General features: G+C 44.7%; 1 protein-coding gene across 1 annotated transcript in view; it reads left to right on the top strand.

The window, feature by feature from the left end:
• Nucleotides 1–21702, top strand: part of VAT1L (vesicle amine transport 1-like) — a 148187-nt gene that overhangs the window by 46965 nt on the left and 79520 nt on the right. Inside the window, exon 4 of the mRNA XM_005862600.2 lies at nucleotides 18889–19031. Within this exon, the coding sequence (XP_005862662.1) occupies nucleotides 18889–19031 (143 nt within the window). The remainder of the gene's footprint in view (nucleotides 1–18888; nucleotides 19032–21702) is intronic.

Genomic DNA, 21702 nt, shown 5'->3' with positions numbered 1-21702 from the left:
TTTTTTTCCAAGATGCTATCACAGAGAATAAACAGGGAGAAAGACACACTGCATATTGAATCATCAAAGATGACCTCACTGAGTGGGTGACATTTAAGCAGAGACAAGGAGGTAATTATTTGAAAAGCAAGAAAGAAGCACATTGCAGGCTTCAGGAACAGCAAACACCCCAGGAAGGAAGTACTGATGGTATTAAGCCATTGAAAGAGAATTATTATTCTTGTCTAATCACAGAGTTGGCTGCTGAGATCTAGCCTGTTACCTACTAGGCTTTGTGACAGACACCTGGACACCCACCAAGCCCCCATCCCTGAGGTCAGTGCAGACAGTCCCAGTTCAGCCAGCAGATTCCTGCAGCTCTCGGCCTGAGGTTGTTTTCTGCAACTTGGCCCTTGCTGAGGACAGGCCGAAGTTTCTGGGAGTCAAGGCCTTCAAGAACATCCCTCAACAAATGAGCGATGGGAGCTGGGGGATGAATACCTGAGCCTCCTCCCCCAGGTGGGAGAATTACGAGGTGTGTTCTACATGGCCTCTCAGACTGGCCCCACTAGACATGAGCTCCAACTGTCCTCTGGGTAAGCCATTTTATAGGCTTTCTGCCTACCCCATTTCTTCATCTTACTTCCTGGGGACCATTCTCAAATAAACAATGTACACACAAATTTTCATCTTAGGGTCTGCTTTTGGGGAAACCCAAACCCTCTGAACAAGTCATTTATGATCAGCCAAAGATTAACTCAAGCATCTCTCCCCATCATTTCCTCCCCACCAACGTTTTTATCTCCAGCTATGCCTGTCTATTCATCTTCCTCTTGCAACCACACAATTTTCAACCTGACAGCCCTTGCTGGCTCTCCTTATTTCTCTAACTGGAAAATTCCTATTTATCATTTAAATATCACCTGCTCTTGGAAGCCTTCCTTGCTCTCCCATTTCTACATCCTCAACATTGTCTTACTGATATTGCCTTCCCAGACTCCATGCACCCATCCACCCATCCTATAGATATGTATTAACTACCTTCTTATGCCAGACAGGCACCAGCATGCTGCACCTGTCCTGCACAGGTCTTCCTGTCTGGATGGATCTTTTTGAGGTCAGAGTAGGTCTTAGACATGTATGTGCTTCTAGTATACAGTGCAGGGTCCAGGATGGAGTGGGTGCTTGGCAACTGTTTGATCAAATTAAATAGATGAACTTTACCTGTTCCAGGCAGACAGCATCTGTGTAATGATAATGATGTTCTTAATTACACGGAGGTGGATACATTTATTAAGTATGTGGAATTAATAAGCGAGTATGTTATCATCAAAATGTGAACGACATGTAGCCAATTTCATTACTTAAAATAGCTTGTAAGCCATTAAGCCAGTGACTATGCTTGATTTCCCAATACAAAAATTATTCTTCAAAGCAGAAACGGCTCTCAGCAGACTCTACTTCATCACTCTGTGAACCAGAGTCTGGAATTCCTGCTTGACCTCCCAAATCTTCTTGTTAGAACTGTGCTAAGCTGTTTGACCTTGTTGTTTCATACTAGTAAGGTTGCCATATAAAATACAAGATGCAACCCTATCTACCAGCAATATGTTTTTAAATATATTTTTATTGATTTCAGAGAGAAAAGGAGAGAGAGAGAGAGAGAGAGAGATCCATGATGAGAGAGAATCAATAGCTACCTCCTCCACAGCCCACACTGCGGATTGAGCAACCCAGGCATACATCCTGACTGGGAATCGAACCGTGACCTCCTGGTTCATAGGTTGATGCTCAACCACTGACCCACATCGCTGGACACTGGCAATATCTTTTAAAGAAAGAATCAAACAGGCAGTCAGTCTGTAATCAAACATTGAGCATCTACACTTTGTCTCACCATGTGGTAGACACAAAATATACTGCAGATAAAACTGATTTAGACTCTGCCTTCTGAAACTTACAAAGATCTATGTACCAAGATTTTTACTGAAATATGGCTTATAGAGATATGGCATTCTAATTTCCAATGAAACAGGATTGGTAAAAATGGAATTATGGTAAATCCACACAATAGAATATGTCCTAGCCATTCAAAATTATGACGTTAAAGAATTTTCATGACTCACAAAAATGCGCACGATATAAGTTTTAAAAAAAATTAATCAGGGTACACATGGCATATTCAGTGTGATCCCACTTCTGTGGACAACCAAATATTGATATATTTTTCCAAGTTCAAAAACTACTGGAACACAATAAGCCAAATTATGTAGAGTACTTACTTCTGAAATATGACATTATAGTTGACATTTTTATAGTTTTCTATATTTTCAAAATTTTCTTTACAATTGGCATGAACATATGTTGTCTTCATAATACTTTTTAAAAAAGACTTAGTAAGTGATCAGAACAGATCCTTCCATTGCAGAATGTGGCACTTCATTCTCTCGTCTATCAGGAGAGCTTACTAAAATGCTCAGAGTCTGTGCTGTGCTTTGGGAAGTAATGGCTTTAGTCTTGCCAAGAGTTTTTGTGAATGAGGAAGCAGAGAGGAAACAATGGAACTGTGAGTGGTTTACCTTTAACTCTTGTGTTGGTTGTGACCTATAAATATTTAATGGCCAAAAGCAGTGGGTATATGGGGAGAGGAAAGGAGACAGAAGCCAAACCATCTACCTCTCCCTCTGTCCCCCATGCTTCTTACCTCTAAGCATGTGGTCCTGGAATTGTGTTGCCCCAATACTGTGTCAGCAATGCACCTCAGGGCCTTGGCAATAATTGACCCATGTATACACCTCACGTTTGCTACAATGGAGGACACGTATATGCCTGTCCACCAGAGTGTGGCCATGCGAGAGCTTTAAAATGCAGTGTAGCATGTGATACAACTTGCTGTGAGTAAAAGAAGCAGCTTAGCTCGAAGCTGTTGCCTCAGGAAGATTGCCTATTTACTGGGCCTGCGGGAAACTTGTCTCATGCGTACATGTAGAGAGCCTGATCAGACCACTAAGCAGTTCTAAAGCCAAGTGACAAAACCAAGGGAACAGTAGGATGACTGGCGCTGCCTTTACAGACTGTAAAGATAATTGCTATGCTATGGTTGTGAATAGCAACCTCGTCTTCCCTATTTTTTAGCATTATTTTGACATTTTGACTCATATAGGTGTGCTAACCAAAATTCTGTTATATAAAAGTAGGCTGAGAACACTAAAATATCTAGAACTGCTAATGTTCAGGTGGAGGGAGAGGGCCCACTGTGCCACATTTAAGAGGATGTTTACCCTACAGGCCGTTGTCCGTAGTTTCATTGATCAAAGAGAAGAGATTGAATGGACTGACCATTGGTCAGGCTGGAGAAAAGAAGAGACAGGATGTGGGAGGAATACTAAGGGGTATGAGACACACATGTCTATTTTTGTGTGTGCCATGTCTCCTATGGACAAAACCTACAGAGAGGCTACTCATAGCACATTATAAATAGAACCTCTGAAACAATTAGCATTGGCCCCAAATAGAATGGGCTACCTTGGGAGGCAATTAGTTCACCATGTTCACGTCATTAGTTTTTCTCCTGGAAGTATACAGGAGGGAGCTGAGTCAGGCTTCCTCCATCAGGAAGGAGATGGAGTGGGTGACCCAAGAGCACGTGGAGGTCTTTGGAGTCTGCAAATCTATGTTCTCAGTGCTCCTGTGTTTCTCCCTTCCTGTCTCACATGTGTGATTGACTGGCTGGAGATCTTGTTGGGGAGACAGAGAGGAATTGAAGTCCTTAACCATAGTATTAGCTGGTGCCAGGCAGGATGTCTAATCATTTATGAGGTCTCATCCTTCACTCCTTCCACCCACCTTGAGGAGGGCACCATTGCCACACACGTGTGCGAATACTAATGTTCTGAAGGCTCACTCACGTGTCCTGCTCAATTCCAGATGGCTAGTAAAGTGTAGTTAGTTGTACTCCACAGGCCCTTCGTGTCCAGAGCCCACCATTTAGTATTCCTATAACCTAGCACAGTGCATGTGCACAGAACACAATGATTTCTGTGTGGGGCACGTACAGTTTTACTGAATGGGCACAATAAACACATTTTTTATTTGCAGGACAGTGAAAAGGATACCATGAAAGGAATAGGGTGTGGCCTGAGATGTGTCAAAGAAGGAAAAAAATGTGAAGAGATTTTCATTCACTCATTCCCACATTTTATGAACACCTACTGTGTGCCTGGGGATGGGGGGACTCCAGATACAGAGATATTAACCACAGAGCATTGGACCTGGTGACATCACTGTTTCAGTAAGGGAGACAGCTTGATAAACAATATTAAGAGTGCAATAATTTTGCACATATTGCATTTACAAAGGAAGTCAGTTAACTGAATGTTAACATTCCTTGGGAAATGAACTTCTCTTCAAAGAAAGCGGATATGGGGAAAAGGTCAGCGGCTAGCTCTGAACATCCCCGTGGGAACGCCCATCTAGAGACCTGCTCTGCACCCTCCTTTCCTAAAGGACTGAATTTTAAAGGCACTCTCATCCAGAAGCTTTCGATGCCGCCCTCCAGCTGGGAAGGGTTCTGCACCGCTCAGTTCAGAGCCTCAGCCCTGGGGTTTGAAGCTACAGAAAGAGCCCCAATGTCTGATCTCTGAGGGCTAGCAGGGGCCAGCAGTGATTTGAGAGCTGGAGTTTCCTGCCCAGGGCAGGTGCTTCCAGTGAAGTTGGTCACATCAGACAGGTGCTGAAACCAAGGCCAGGCTCCTGTCGAGAGGCCTGGTAAGGAGGCGCCTTCAATGGACAGGGACACTCAGAAAAAGGCAGGAAAGTCAGACAGCTAAGTGGTGAACACCATGCTTCCAAGTAAGGGCAGTTGCATCCATTGGGCACTGTTGCAGGTTGGTCTCACAAATCCCAGCGTTTAGGGCTCAGAAGATATAGTAGATGGGCAAAGACGGGAGTAGAAAGTGAGCTTATACTTCCTAAGCCCCCACTTTTTGGACAGTCCTGTGCAGACCCTTCTCCAGGTGTGTCTATTTGACAATCCTATGAGGTAGGCAATATTATCCCACCTTTCAAGATAAGGCTGTCAGTTCAGAACAATTGGGCCATGTCATTCAAGTGATGAGTGGTGGATCCAGGAGTCAAAATTCAAGTCCCACAAAGCCTACATTTTGCTTTACTCTCCTGGCCACCGTATTAGTTCCTTTCCTTAATATTAGGATGGCCACACCCTAGTAGGTGGGATGACCCTATCTGTCCAGGGCACTTCCAGTTTATGCCTGTTGAACAAGCAAAATTAACAATAGCATCCCCCTTCACTCTCAAAGAGTACCCTGATGTAGACAATAAATTGTGTGATCACCTTACCTAATATGTTTTTGGTTGAAATAGATGCATTTATCCATACTGTGGGGACAAATCGTAATTTGGCTGGAAAAGGGAATCCGGCATCCCACTATGCAAACATAGTCATCCAGGAAATTTATGCGGATGCACTGCGTGGAAGGCAGCCAGCCTGGAAGTGGCAGTGCCCCATAATGGTTGAGAGCCCTGGTGAGGGGACTGTGCCATCTGGTGGGCTGGACTAGTTTCCTGGCTAGGATTCCAGCCACGTGGATGCTGGAGTCCAGCTCTCGGGCAATGTGGGAGTCTGTGGGCGATGGTTGCTCTGTGGCCACCCATGGTGTCCGTTACTTGGAAAGTGGTACTGATGACAGACACAGACTTGGCATGATCCCCATGAGGGCTTGTTAGTAGAGTTACCATGTGCATTTGGGCAAATTATACACTGCAAAAAAACACTTCACCCTGGGGCAAGCAGGGGGTGCTGTTTTGTATTCTTTTATGAGATGGTCAGTCAGATGTGGTCACAAGGAGGCAGAGGAGAGGGTCAGGAAAACCATCTTTATTCTGTTCATGGGTCCTAAAGACAGAAGGCACAACACACCACTCAGAGCCACCTGGGAACACACCAGGTGGGCAGGAGGCTGAAGACAGGAACAGAGGACGCGCTTAGGCCATGGCTGTTAATGGGGTTTCTACAGAAAAGGCAAGGCAGGTGGACAGGTTAGGACTGGCTTGTTTGAACAATTGCAGTGGGGTTTGGGCTACAGGGATGGTCTCTATTGCCTGGTATGTGGTCCTGGGATAGTTAAGGTAGAGAAACATTCCTTCTTGGGTGTATGGGCCAGACAGAGAAGTCTGGGGCTCTGGACTGCTTAGTTTGCACATCAGTGGCATGCTCCCAGTTGGGCACTTTGTTATTTCTGAAAATTGGCTAGCCCAGGGAAGGGCAGTCTCTCCCCAGCCAGAAAGGTTCTTAAGATGTCAAAACATCATTAATATATGAATTCTTTTAAACAAACAACATAGATACTCCTATTTCAGTTGCCAGGGCTCATAGCTGTGACTGCCAGGAAGTAGGGGAGTGGAGATTCCTAGCCATAAATTGAACCCTTCCACACCAGCTCCCTGCCCTGCAGTGGACTGTCACAAATCCCCGGGGGCCTGAGAAGAGTGCTTAACCTGGAACCAGTAGGGTGACGATCGTAACATCCTGTGCATTCTTTAGCAGGGGTGGGAACCTTCTTTCTGCCAAGGGCCATTTGGATATTTATAACATTATTCGTGGGCCATACAGAATTATCCACTTAAAAATTAGCCTGCTCTATTTGGTCAAACATTTAATTAACTCACCTTGGCAGGGCCAGACCAAATGATTTCATGAGCCTTATATGGTCTGCGGGCCAGACGTTCCCCAACCTTGCTTTAGTGTAAGAAGAGCAAAAGGGGCCCAGGATTTCCTGAGTATTTGCTCTGTGCCCAGCACAGTACTAAGTACTTTATTCTGTATTAAACAGCACTTTGCATTATTAGCCCATTCTCCATTTTAAAGGTGAGACCATTGAAGCTCAGAGAGGTGAAGTGTCTTTCCAAAGTCACACAGCCCATCCATTTATCAAGGTTTCAAATTCAGGTTTGCTTGACTCAAAATATGCTCAACATCACTAATCACCAAGGAAATGCAAATAAAAACCACAGTGAGATATCACCTCACAGCTGTTTGGATGGCTTTTATGAAAAAAACAAAACAAAACCAAAATATGGGTGTTGGAGAGGATGTGGAGAAATGGGAACCCTTGTATACTGTTGATGGGAATATAAATTGGAACAACCATTATGGAAAACAGTATGGAGGTTTGTCAAAAAATTACAACTAGAACTACCCTATGATCCTGAAATCCCCCTTCTGGGTATCCATCCAAAAGAAGTGAAGTCAGGATCTTGAGGAGATATCTGCACTCCTGTGTTCATTGCAGCATTATTGCAAAGACACAGAAACAACCTAAATGTCCACGAGCTGATGATGAATGGATGAACAGAATGTGGTATAGACATGCATGGAATATCCATTCACCTTTTTAAAAGAAGGAAATCCTGCTACAACATGGATGACCCCGAAGGACATTATGCTAAGTGAAATAAGCCAGACACAGATAAACAAGCCTTACACAATCCCACTTATATCAGGAATCTGAAATAGTCAAACTCATAGAAGCTGAGAGTAGAATGGTGGTGACCAGGGGCTGAGGGGAGGGGATATAGTTTCAGTTTTGCAGGATGAGTAAGTCCTAGAGATCCACTGTGCAGCATCCCTCAGTTATTACTCTCATCTTACCCTCTCCCCGCTTCATGTGAGGTTGAAAAGAAAAGCAGGAAAATGTTGACTCTTGGAAAGCACACAGATTTGCCCCATCATTGATGGAAAGTTGTAACTGCTACTAAAGAGATATGGGGCAGACCTTGTCCATGTCCAACCAAGGGGTAAGGCAGGAAGCTGGCTGAGCAGCTGGACAGGCCTTCCTTCGAAGGGCACACATCCCTGGTCTCAGCCTGCAATTGCTCTCTGTCCCTTGGGCCTCTCTGGCCACCTTACTTCTTGCTCATGAAGCTTCTGTCTCTTCTGCTATTTCCCCTTTCAACATACAGTAACTGGGACCCAGTGCTGTAGACACAGAGGAGAATAAGATGGTCCTCCCCTTAAGGAGTCTATTGGGGGATAACAGAAGAAAGAGATCTTTAAGAGGAAGAGGGAGGGAGGGAGAAGGAGGAGGAAGAGGAGGGGAATGACAGAGGAGAAGGGAAAGGAGAAGAATGGGGAAAGGAGAGAAGGAACACAGCTTAGAGTGAGATGGCTGAGCAGTGATGTGCTAGTTTGGGGCAAAGCAGGAAATATGAACTCTTCTGGGGATCTCCAGGAAGGCTTCCCAGAGAGGCGGCTTTGAGGGTGTTGAAGGAGAAACCAGTGTATTGAGCACCTGCTTTGGGTCATCTCTTGTGAGTCACATATGTTACCTCCTTGGACCCCCCACATGGCCTCGCTGAGTAGACATTGACCTCCCTGGTTTAAAGAAGAGACATCTGAGGCTTGACCAGATTAAGTGGCAGCTCTAGGATTATGGGACCCAGGAGCTTTCCCTTGCTCTGCAGGGTCTGCTGTGTCTCATTCCTATGTCACCGTTTTGGTGCTCAATAACAAAGAGCAAAGAAATTATGTTCAGCGACACGGAGGCTTGGGTTTAATCCCATCACTTCCAGTTGCTAGTCCTTAGCCTTTCTGAGTCAGTTTCCAATTACTAGCAGGATAACCTTGAGTAGGGTCACTTGATCTTTCTGAGCCTGTTTTCATGATGGGAATGTGATGTTGGGAGGGTGTAAAGTGCCTAGCACAGTGCTTGACAAAGAGTAACTAGCCAGTAAGGGATGCCTCCCCTTCCTTCTCTCCTTTCAGCCTCCAGACCCACCACTGCCTTGCAGCACAGGGCAGCGGTTAAGACTGTGAATGCTGAAGTCAGATCATGCGGGTTCAAATCTTGCCTCTGCTGTTTACTTACTGTGTGACTTTGGGCAGTTACACAACTGCTCTGTGCCTCAGTTCTTTCCTCTGGGAAATGAGGATGAACTAGTACCCACTCTTCACCCTTTGGCCCTGCTGCTTCTCATCTGAGTGACTGTGCAGTGATCTCAGCAGTCTGAGCAGGGGAAAGGTTTAAATGTTCACCCTTGCAGTCAATGGATGGGCAGAGCTAAGAGTGACCGGGAAAACCTGGGGTTCGGCAGCATAGCTGAGGCCCAGGAAGCAGGGAGGCTGACTCCTCTAGGCATCGGAGCCTCAGACCTTGGGAACAGGGATGGGGGTTATTTCTCTCCTTGCTTCTCTGACTCACACAGGACTGTGTTAGTCAGGCCCGGAACTACCGGATCCCATGTACTAAACCCACGCGCTGTGATGTCAACCTCAAGTAGGAAAGGAGGACTGTCACAATGCCGAAACAGACCAAATCGGAAGAAGGGAAACTTTATAGACCGCCCCGATCTCAGCACTGGCTGCGCATTAGAATTACCCAAGGAACTTATAAAATACGTGCTAATACCCAGGCCTCACTGTGGTTTTAAATAAGATATCAGATATTAAGATATCCTGAGCATCTTGAGGCCTCAGCATCTAAATCACATGGAGGCAGCAGGGCATTGAAGGCCATTCTGTCTGATGACGAACTGAGCTGCGCCAGAATTCCTGGAAGGCTTGTTAAAACTCCTATTCCCAGGCTGCACCCCCGAACCCCTGAATCTGTAGGTCTGGGCGGGGCATGAGAATCTGTGTAGTTAACAAGTCTCCAGACAGCGTGGCTGCTGCTGGTTCCGGCCCGCATATTGAGAAGCACCGATCCACATAAGAAATAAAAGATATTGTCTATTACATCTTCCCAAAGAATGTGTCTACTGCTTTTGGATTAAAAATTGTTTCCCCTACTTAAATTTCAAGCAGTTGAAAAATGCCTGTCCCACTCTTCACTTTCCCTCCTTTTCTCTCTTCCCCCTCAGAAGCGTACCCCTGGAGCTTCTTGCTGTTGAAGTTCTCAGCACATGTGTGTTACAGGGAGGGAGTGGCATGTGTAGCTCAGCAGTTTCGCAGTGACAAACAAGATAAAGAGAAAGAAAGGCTGGCTGATTCTTCGTGTGTACCCGGCGAGAACAGAGAATGTTCTTTGCTGCCTTTGATGGCAATCACATGGATCAGCCCACACAGTGGGATTTGAATTTCCTCTCCTTACAATAATCAAGTCAACTAAATTGTTGACAGGCAAATGACAGCCCTGATCTGAAAAGAAGTCTCTAACCTGTGTCTAAATCCCAACGTGGGAGTTTGTATTGTCACAGGTAAAGCACAAGTATGGCTCCGGTATTCAGTGTACGAGATTTCATAACATCCAGTTATCTTTTCTAGTCCAAGTGCCTCTTTGCATTAATGAAGATGAAAGAGTAAAGTGACAGTTCTTCGGAAGAAAAATAACTCACCTCGCCATTTCCTCCGGGCGTCCTTTCAGGACATTCACAGCTCACTCTGCTCTTTCTTTTCCATTCTTTGACCACATGAATGGCCTGTGGTTTCCATGAGCTGCTGAAAGGTGGAAACAACTTTCAGAAGAATTCTGTTTTAAAAGTGATCTCAGAAATAGTCAAGCTAGCAGTAGAGGGCTTCATTTTCCACCAAACTTGGGGAAATGAGTAAACTTTCCTTCTCTATGGGGGCTTCTTCAAATAGACTTTCTTTGGCCCGGATAAAGAACCAGGCAGTATGACCTACAAATTGTAGAACCAGAGAGACCATTGAGATCCTCAAGTCCAAGTTCCCACTTTATCTGGTCTCTCCCTTCACGTGTCTTCATGACTTTAGTGCTCATTTTCTGCACCTTTGTAAGAATGTAGTAGTGCACCAGTGTTGTCTTATCCTCGGGCTCAGTGGTTGGAAGTGGTGTTTGCACTCTACTGGTATAGATGTATAATTGTACTTTTAATAGTATTTTTAATTTATTGATATCTGTTGCCTCTATTAGAATGCAAGCTACAAGATAACAGGGACCACATATGACTTTATTCACCTTGGTATTTTCAACACCTCGTTTAGTGTCTAATCTAGCAGGCACTCATTAAATAGTCCTGTCATGATAGAATGGATGGCTCAGTGAAGTAACAGAGAGGCTAAGATTCCAAGGATGACCAGCAATCAGCCAGGAAAAAAGAAAGGGAAGAGGATTCTGAGCAGTGAAAATTGCATGTGCAAAAGTTCTGTGGTGAGAGAGTGGGTGGACCTTAGGAAAGACGGAGCATTTTCCCATCTGGTCAAAGCTAGAATACTGTTATATTGTGAGAAGCAGTGGGGGGAGATAGATAGTATCTACATTATAGAGGCTCTTGTAAGCCATCCATTCTTTGCCCCTTACTTAGTTGAATCTCTGATGTAGAGTCCTGAATCTCAGTACACTGACGGGATCGTCTGTCCTAAATTCCCATTTAGCATTTAGAGAATAACCAGGATTTCAACCCGGTTCAGTCCTACACTCAGGGCAGTTACAGCTAACCACTGGCATTTATTGAGTACTTAGGATGTAACAGGCAGTGTATCCAGTCTTTTGTGGAGATGTATTTGCTCCTCTAATCATTTGTTCTCTGTGCCTAGTTAGCGATGCAAATCAACTCTCTTGGAACTACTGTTCCTGGATCCCCCACAGTGTATGCTCTGCTTGAGGGGAAAAATAGACAAGCTAATTCCAGGACTCTGTAGTTCCTGGATCCCCCACAGTGTATGCTCTGCTTGAGGGGACTCTGTAGCCCTGGAATTAGGACTGATCTGGTTAAAATATGTTCACCCAGGTGAACCTGAGGCATAGCCATCCAAAGAGCAACTCAATGAAGCCCCCCAGACTGATGCCAAGGACCAGGGTTTTTCTCTAAGACTCCAGTCCCATGTGCTTAGCTAGATGGATAGGAAGACCCCTAGCAGAGTGGCCTTGCAGCTGAGTTGGACTCCCAGCTCTATCATTTACAAGCCACGTAACCTTGGGCAAGTTCCTTTCCCTCTCAGAATCCCCATTTTCAGGTATAAAAGGGAAACAAAAATATTCTAAAAGTGGTTTGAGGATTTAATGAAGCACTTGAGCTCAGTACCTGGCACATGTTGAGACAAAAGGCACCACGGCTGCTGTTACTGCCACACAGGGAGCCACAGGGAGGAGGAGCAGAGGCTCGCCACAAAATTCTTCATCCTAAAGAGGGAAAGGAAAATCAATTAAAAACAAGTACATGCATATCTCCCTTTATTGCTGTTGCTGGGAGAATGGATTGTCTTGTTCATTTTATGTTCTGGGTCTGCAGGTAAATTGCAAAATCTTTTTTATTGAAAATTCATTCCGTCTTCCACAAATGTTTATTGAGTCCGTGCTATTTGCTAGGCATGTGGGAAAAACAAGGATAAATTAGGTACTGCTCCTGCATTCACCTTGGGAGTTGGGGAAGGGAGAGTACAGATTTTCTATAAATGCAAGGGGAAGCACTGTGCTGCTTAAATATAGAATTCATAGCATTATTTACTTTAGGAAATCATTGAGGATCTTGCAAGGGCCTCTCATTGCCTGACTGAAGTAATACAGAGCTAAAAGGGGGATGTGTGTGGGGAGGATGCTGCCAATAGATGGGCACTAAATTTGTGTTTTCCACCCATTATCTACACTAATAAAAGACAAACATGCAAATGACCATACCTTCGCTACACCCTAAGCCATGCCCACCAGCCAGTCAGAGCGACTATATGCAAATTAACCCAACCAAGATGGCGGCCGGCAGCCACGGAGCTGAAGCCAGCATGATATGCAAATTTAATCGACCAAGATGGCGGCTGGCAGCCACGCAGCTGAAGCGAGCAGGAGGATTGCTTGATCCAGTGATGGAGGAAGCCAAGGTTCCCGGCCTGCCGAGGCCCGGCTCTGTGCTCTGAAAGCAACAAAGTTTCAATTATAGAAGCTAAACAAACCCCAGATACCTGCTTTCAGCAGTCCGTGCCTCAGAGCTGAAGCGAGCAGGAGCCAACTCTCAACTCTAGTGACGGCAACAAAAGTTTCAATTATAGAAAGTAAGTCCCAGAATAAAAAAAAGAAAAAAGAAAAAAAGGAGAGGCTTGGAGCTTCAGTTGTCAGCCAGCCTGAAAACGGCCCTCACCACTCACCCAGACTGGCTAGGCACCCCAATGGGGACCCTTACCCTTAAGGGGGTGTGGCCAGCCTGAAAAAAGCCATCAGCCCCTCATCCAGTCTGGCCTGGCACCCCAGTGGGGGCCCCAATCCTGATGTGGGACAGCCTTCAGGGCAAACAAGCTGGTCCCACCCATGCACCAGGCTTCTATCCTATATAGTAAAAGGGTAATATGCAAACCAACCCTAACAGCAGAAGGACTGGGAATGACTGGTCAATATGACACACACTGACCACCAGGGGGCAGACGCTCAGTGCAGGAGCTGCCCCCTGGAGGTCAGTGCACTCCCACAGGGGGAGCTCTCCTCAGCCACAAGCCAGGCTGATGGCTGCCAGTACAGCGGTGGTGGTGGGAGCCTCTCCCACTTCCTCAGCAGCGCTAAGGATGTCCGACTGCAGCTTAGGCTGGCTCCCCGCTGGCAAGTGGACATCCCCCGAGGGCTCCTGGGCTGCCAGAGTGATATCTGACTGCCAGCTTAGGCCCAATTCCCCAGGGAGTGGGCCTAAACCAGCAGGTGGTCATCCCCCAAGGGGTCCCAGACTGCGAGAGGGCACGGGCCAGGCTGAGGGACCCCCCTGAGTGCACAAATTTTTGTGCACCAGGCCTCTAGTTATTTATATAATAGTATAAATTATTATATAGCACACTTGCATATTATACTAATTATATTACATGTTATGTATGCCTATATAATAGTCATCTATACATATAAAATCCTAATATACAAATAGACTGAATGGCGAAACAACCAACCAACCAAATAACTGGTGCACTATGACATGCACTGTCCACCAGGGGGGCATGCACGGAACATGGCGGGCGCTGGCAGCAGTTGATCTGACAACTAAGACGGCAACTAAGTGACTGGCAGGTGGCAGCAGATACAGCTGGACCACAGGATGGCTCACATCCTGGGCAGGATGGGGAGGGATGGCATTAGAATGGTGCACATTTTAAAACGTATGAATTGCTTATTTCTAGAGGTTTTTTTTTGTTGTTTTTTTAAAAATATATTTTATTGATTTTTTACATAGAGGAAGGGAGAGAGATAGAGAGTTAGAAACATCGATGAGAGAGAAACATCGATCAGCTGCCTCCTGCACATCTCCTACTGGGGATGTGCCTGCAACCCAGGTACATGTCCTTGACCGGAATCGAACCTGGGACCTTTCAGTCCGCAGGCCGACGCTCTATCCACTGAGCCAAACCGGTTTCGGCATTTCTAGAGTTTTTAATTTAATATCTTCTAACTGAGGTTGACCTCAGGTAACTGAAACCGTGGAAAGTAAAACTGCAAATAAGGGGGGCGATACTGTATTATTATACAAGTTATATATTATAAATGAAATATTATGTATTAGATATTAGTTATATATATGTACTATTAATACACATATACATATAATGCTAATTATACATCTATATCAGCGGTTCTTAACCTGTGGGTCGCGACCCCTTTGGGGGTCAAATGACCCTTTCACAGGGGTCGCCTAAGACCATCGGAAAACACATATATAATTACATATTGTTTTTGTGATTAATCACTATGCTTTAATTATGTTCAATTTGTAACAATGAAAATACATCCTGCATATCAGATATTTACATTACGATTCATAACAGTAGCAAAATTACAGTTACGAAGTAGCAACGAAAATAATTGTATGGTTGGGGGTCACCACAACATGAGGAACTGTATTAAAGGGTCGCGGCATTAGGAAGGTTGAGAACCACTGATCTATACAATAAAAGCCTAAGTGACCATTACAGCAGAACGACCAGAATGACCAGTTGCTATGATGTGCCCTGACCACCAGGGGGCTGATGCTCAATGAAGGAGCTGCCACCTGGTGGTCAGTGTGCTCCCACAGGGGGAATGCCACTCAGCCAGAGGCCGGGCTTACAGCTGGTGAGCGCAGCAGCAGTGGCGGGAGCCTCTCCTGCCTGCACGGCAGCACTAAGGAGCAGTGAGCAGGCGGGTGGTAAGGAGCGAGGGGTCCCGGACTGTGAGAGGGCACAGGTCGGGCTGAGGGACTCCCCCCACCCCAGTGCACTAATTTCGTGTACTGGGCCTCTAAAAAATTATATAATATTTATATATAAATGTATTATATATTACATATATAATACTCATATATTTTATATTAAATAAGATAAATATATAAGTAACCCAGTAACTTTTCTCATTTCACAAGCACATGTATCTTTCTCATTAAAATGAAATGGTAACATTCTGCTTGGGTCAGCTGATGACTCATTCTGAGAATGCCATGGGATGAGGGCTGCACAGAACCCGGCTCATGGCCAGTGTCAATCAGTGATGACTCAAGTTCTGTGTTGCTAGGAAGTAGATATTGGAAAAGTGGAGGAAGTCATGTTAATGAGGTAGACTGGGTTAGATCCATGAGGGCTGACCTTGTGTGATTAAAGTAAAGGGTGTACTTTTCATTCTGAAAGCCATGATAAGCACTGGGAAGCTTCAAAACAAATAGTGAAATGCTCGATGTTCTCTTTGAGAAAAATCACTCTGTCCACAGTGTGAAATGCACATGAAACCAGCCAGGCCAATCAGAAGAGTGCTGTCATAATCCAGGGGAGGAAGTATGACAACCAGACTAAGAAGTGACAGCCATAGAGAGGTTGAGTGGAAATAACACGCTTGCTGACTAATTGGATGTGGGGATGAGTGCAGAAGAGGAGTCCAGGATAACCCCAGGTTCCTAGCTTCAGCAATGAGTAAATGGTGCGATTCCATCCACTGAGGCAGGAAATGCAGTAAGAGGAGTGTTATGGGTTGAATCATGTCTCCCCAAAATGCATGTGGTGAAATAACCCACAACACCACAGAATGGGCCCTCAATTGGAGATAGGTTCTTTCCAGAGGTGATTAAATTCATCAGTTAACTGCCACGTGTCCAAAATGGAAACCATCCCCATATGCCATGATATTTTGAATTTAATTTAAAAAATCAATTTGCAATGAATGTTATAAAAATAAATATGTTATTCACAATTTGGGTGTTCTTGAATATTTTCAGCTGAAAATTCTCACAAAAAATGATTTTAAAGTTAGTCAGGCCTGCCACTTAGGGAAAACCTTTTTTTTTTTTTTTAAGAGACATGCGTGGCATGTGGGGAAGGTCTGCCGCTTGCATCTACAGACGCTTATGGCGTACAATGAGTTAAATGAGGTCATTAGGTGAGCTCTAATCCAATATGATTGGTGTCCTAATAAGAAGGGGAAATTTAGTCTGGCCAGTGTAGCTTGGTGGTTGAGCATTGACCTATGAACCAGGAAGTCACAGTTCGATTCTGGTCAGGGCACATGCCCGTGTTGTGGGCTCAATGCCCAGTAGGGGGCGTGCAGGAGAAAGCTGATTAGTGATTCCCTTATTGATGTTTCTACCTCACTCTCACTCTCCCTTCCTCTCTGAACTCAATAAGAAAAAGAAAAACATAAAAAAGCAGGGGAAATTTAGACATAGGCACACATGGAGGGAACACCAAGTGAAGACACGGGGAGAAGATGGCCATCTACAAGCCAAGGAGAGAGGCCTGGACCAGACCTTTTCCTCACAGCCATGAGAAGGATGCAACCCTGTCAACACCTTGATTTCAGACTTCTAGCCTCCAGAATTGTGGAACAATAACTTCTGCTGTTTAACCCACCCAGTGTGCAGAACTTTGCTACAACAGTCTTAACAAACTAATGCAGGGAGTAACTCATTTGGAGATGGTCCTGAGTTCTATCTTAGATCAGTTGAGGTTGATGTGTTATTTTTTAATATCCCAGTGAAGATAGGTGCCAAAATGGTAGTCCAATACGCAAGTCTGGGACTCAGTAAGAGACTTGGGACTAGAGGTGGAGATTAAGGTGTGCCAATCATTTCTGACACTCCAGCATCGATAGCACAATGTGACTGTACATACTAAGAATTTAAAAAATAGCTGAGTGGATAAATGTCATGTTTGCTTAAGGACAGAGGACAGGAGGGACTACACAGTGATTGGAACCCATTCTAATCTCCCATCTCAGCACTAATGAGGCTAGCTCAAGCCCTATTGAATTTGAGAGGATTGCTATGCTGATTGCTGATATTTACACTCATGAGTGAGGAAAATCCCCTCTTTGTTCTCTAAAATCAGAGGATAAAACTTTAACCAAATATCAAGTTATTCTGAGAACAGAGAGCTCTATAGCCTCCTTGGAGCCTTAGGTTCACACCCATGTTCCAAAGTGTTGACCTCCAAGTGTCTGCTTAGCTTAAATGTCAAAGTAAGTTGACAACATGGCATAATAGAAACTGGCAGTAACTGGAAATCAGGAGACCTTGCTTTAAATCTCAGATCTGCCTCGGAAGAACTGGGTCACCCTAACCTTCCCGAGTCTCCTCCCCTCGTCCATAAACAGTGACGGGAAAGGATAATTGGATGATCTTCCAAGTCTGGCATTCTGATTCTCACAATGTTGCCTTTAATTGTAAATGTTGGAAGATTTAAATTTCCACAAATTCACCTGCCAACCTAATTTAGTCCACCAATAGGAAGAAGACATGTAAACAGAGTGATAGGCAGAAACAAATATCACAGATGACTTTGGTAGAATAAGTTCCCTCCATAATAATTTATGGCTCCTAATGATGGCAGATGGAACACTGAAAAGAGATAGTATTTGGTTGTAGAATGCAACTTATTTACCAGCAAATTGTTTTTTGGGGGGGAAGGTTTCTAAATGTACACGGTCACAGTATTTTGTCCAATGACTTAAACTTCCAAGCATACTGGAAAAGGACATGGAATAATCCATTTCTAGCTGCATTTGTGATTTCTCCTGGATCCTTAATAGTTAAACCTCATGCATTGGCTTTTTCTTTATATGCCTGGACGTCTCTGCCCTGGATATAATAAGTGACTAAAGGGTACAGCTGATTAAGATTTACTGAGTCTCTATTAAGTGTCCTGTTTTGTGGCAGGTGCTTGACCTGTGTTACAGACTGCCTCATTTAACACCCTTGTAACGTATGCTGTCAGCCACACCATATCTTCTTGACATGCTGAAGGTTGCTTGCTTAGAGCTTCTGTCTGTCCAAGAGGAAAGCCAGACATGCACCAGAGTTACTGCTGCAAGAGCAACCCTCAGCCAATATCAGATGGAAATTTGGTGGATAAATATTCCAGCTTCCTCACCACTTGGTTGGGATAACTCTGAAGCATATTCTACACTTGCTCACAGAGTCTTCAGAGGGCCTGAGTTCCGGGTGCCCCTGGGGAATACGGGCTTGATAACATACCCTTTATGGACTGCCTTCTATTTCTGTCTTGACACCCTGGTATTTCCTGCAATTGTATTCCTGATACAGTACTAACACTCGCATCTTTGCCTCAGTGTCTGCTTCTCTGGTATCCAAACTAAAACATCCCCCAAGGTCCCTATGGAGTAGGTACCATTATTGCTAACTTACAGAGAGGAATCCGAGGGTCAGTATGGTTAAATAATAGTTGTTAAGTCTTGGTGTTGGGGTTTTGCTGGCTCACAGAGACATTCCTCTACACCCGTGCTTCTCACCCAAGGGAGATTTTGTCCCCCAGGGGACACTTTGAGATGTCTGCAGATAGATTTGGTTGTCACAACTAGCTCCCAGGAGGTGGAGAGAAAGGAGGCTGCTAAACATCCTATAATGCACAGTTCAGCTCCCTACAACCAAGACTAATTCAGCCTAAAAAATGACCAGTAGTGGCAAGCTTGAGAAATGCTGCTGTATGCCCAGCAAGGCTGGTTGTTGGATGGTAGCTCTCCATGTGACTTGTCTATTGTATTTCACGCCCAGGGCCAAGCTGTGGCTCAGCTGTGCTCCACTATCCCCAATGTGACTGTCTTTGGAACAGCTTCTACTTTCAAGCATGAAGCCATCAAAGACTCCGTGACCCACCTCTTTGACCGAAATGCAGACTATGTGCAAGAAGTGAAAAGGTAAGGTGTTTGCTCAAAGGAGCACCAGGTTGGCCCTTGCTCTTCTCCCTCTGAAAGAACAGTTGCATTCATCTGGAAGGGGGGCTAATACTACCATAGTAATAATAGTAAATATACATTGAGGTCTTAGTATGACTAGCTCTGTGCTAAATATTTCACCTATATTAGCTCATTTAACCCTCTTAACAACCCCCTTTTGCAGAAGATAAAACTCAGGAATAGAGCAGTTAAGTAGCTTGCAAAGCAAATTTATAACTTGCAAAGCCGTTATGCTAGCTGCTATAACACTGCCTTAACATAGAGAAGTTTCTTTCTCATTCATTCACACAACAGCCTAAGGAAATATAGACTCCAACCCGTGTATGACTGAGAGCCAACGAAGGACCAGAGTGGTGACATGATCAGATTTGGGTTTGGGGCAGTCACTGGTGGTACGCAGAGAACAGATGGGAGAGGGGAGGCGGGAGGCAGGAGATCAGTCTGCTGGCTGTTGCAGTCATCCAGGGGGACACTGGCTTCTAACCTAACCCATTTCCACCGGTGATCCTGAAGCCATTGATCATGGCTATGTGCGTGTGCAGCAGGTGGAAAACCCAGCTGCTGCCGTGTTCTCAGAGGATTTGTGCATCTCAGCCCTCCTGCTGCTCAGAGTTTGAGGCTGGTCCTCAGGTTCTATTCCTGAGAGGGTTTAGGGATGTCCTGTGCCAGTGTTCCTGCATTTTCAGTTGATCAGCACTAAATTGCAAGGTACAAAGAAGTTAGTTGTCCAGCTAGCATCCTAATAATAGCATCACAATTTTCTGCAAATCACACAGTAAGATGGAAAATCGAAGGACTAGAGGGATGGGAGATCTGGTTATCTGAGGTGGTGGATTTGGATCAGATTAAGTGAGAGTTTCTTGGAAAGGAGAGTCTCCTGATAGTCTGAATTTTCAGATTTGTTATTAAAGGTTTGAACAGGGAGATTTGCATGTAACTTAAAATTGACCCAGTATTTGCAGGAGGTCATGAAGAGAGAGCTTTACATGGAGATATTAGAAGTTCCCCGTCTGGTTCGCAGAAGTCTATAGGTTGCAGGCATAGTTTAAAGACTTCCAGGATTTACCTTTGCCTATTTTCATAACCCTTAGTTAGATAGCCCTTCTTTTACCTAGTGTCTATCAATCTGTGGTGGGGAAAATGAACTACCATGTCCCTTCAGCGATCTTTTCTTTCATCCTCTTAATGATATTTTTGTGAGCATCCTTTCCTTTATTCATGTACTGACCTACTTAATCAATATTGAATGTCTGTGTTGGGCCAGGCACTGGGCCAGGGCGGGAGATACAGCCAGACCACTTTGAGAGTCACCATTTACGTGGAGTTTGAGTCTAGTTGGGGAAGAAGAGACAAACAATTTTTTAAAATTCCTTGATTTACAAGTTCAATATGTGCCCTGCTGGAGAAACACAAGGTGCCAATAAACATGCAGATGGGGAAATCAGACACATTGTCCATCAAAGGGTGAGATTTGGACTGAAATGTGAAAGATGAGAAATTGGTCAAAGGAAGAGCATTTCTGACTTGGGGAGTGCTATGTGCTAGGGCCCAGTGTCAGAAAAGGCTTGGGAAATTTGAGAATCTGAAAGGAGACCGGTGCAGCTGGAGGCGGTAGGATGCGGAAAGTAGTGAGAGAATAGATTCAGGAGGGGCAGCTCTTCTGAAAATGTGACGGGCAGCCTATGGCCAGGGAGCTCCTGAAGTTCCCATTTCCCATGTAGCTGCTCCATCCCCTTGTCCTTCTCTGTCCTTGACCTGTGACCTTTAGCCCCCAAAGCAGTGATTTCTCCTGATGTCAGCAGAGCAGAAGGCAACAGCATCTGAGATCCCCCTCACCACCACCTTCTTTCAAGTGTGACTTCCAACAATTCCTTATGTGTTTAAGTAGAGACCCCAGAATTAGACTGAAAATGACTGGGAAGCTGCAAATATGTGTATGCCCTCTGTCCCACTCATCCTATCCTCAGGAAATAATCCAAAAGAAGAAAAAGGCAACAGGTCCCCGGTCGCCTACTGCAGAGCCAAGCACTGCTTCTGATTCACAGCAGGTGTGCAGCATACGTCCCGGGTGAATTATAGCATCGTCTGTAACAGTGAAGATGCAGAAGCAGCCTCCGTTATCAACAGAAGGAAAATAGTTCAGTAGATTATGCTACACCCACACACTTGAGTATTATGCAGCCCCTAAAAAAAAAGATAATTATGGAGACTCCGTCACAAAATGAGAAAAATAGCCGTGGTAGCATATTGAGTGAAAAAGAAGAATGCCAAATTTCATGTACACGGTGATCACAGCTTTGTGTACATTCTCAACTCAAAAGGACATAAAATGAAAGGAAAGAGTGGAATTCAACTGCTAACATGCAATAGGAGGTGGACGCAGAGTATTTCTTTCTTTTTTGATCACGGATATTGTTTATTACACTATTATGTGTCTGATAAACTAGAAAAAATAATAACATAAAATTCTGTGAGATGAGAACTCTCTTATACACCAACCCATCGGTAAGGTTCTTTGGAACACATTCTTAGCTGTGAGCCAGGCATTGTAAAGGAAATAGGGGAAAATTATTTATAATATAGACCTAACCTTCACATCACTTTCTCCTTCTCTGTTTGGGAGGAGAGAAAT

The sequence above is a fragment of the Myotis brandtii genome, unplaced genomic scaffold (genome assembly GCF_000412655.1).
Source record: "Myotis brandtii unplaced genomic scaffold, ASM41265v1 scaffold165, whole genome shotgun sequence".
Lineage (NCBI taxonomy): Eukaryota > Metazoa > Chordata > Mammalia > Chiroptera > Vespertilionidae > Myotis > Myotis brandtii.
Note: the sequence above shows the minus strand (reverse complement) of the source record. Positions and strands in the feature narration are given on the sequence as shown.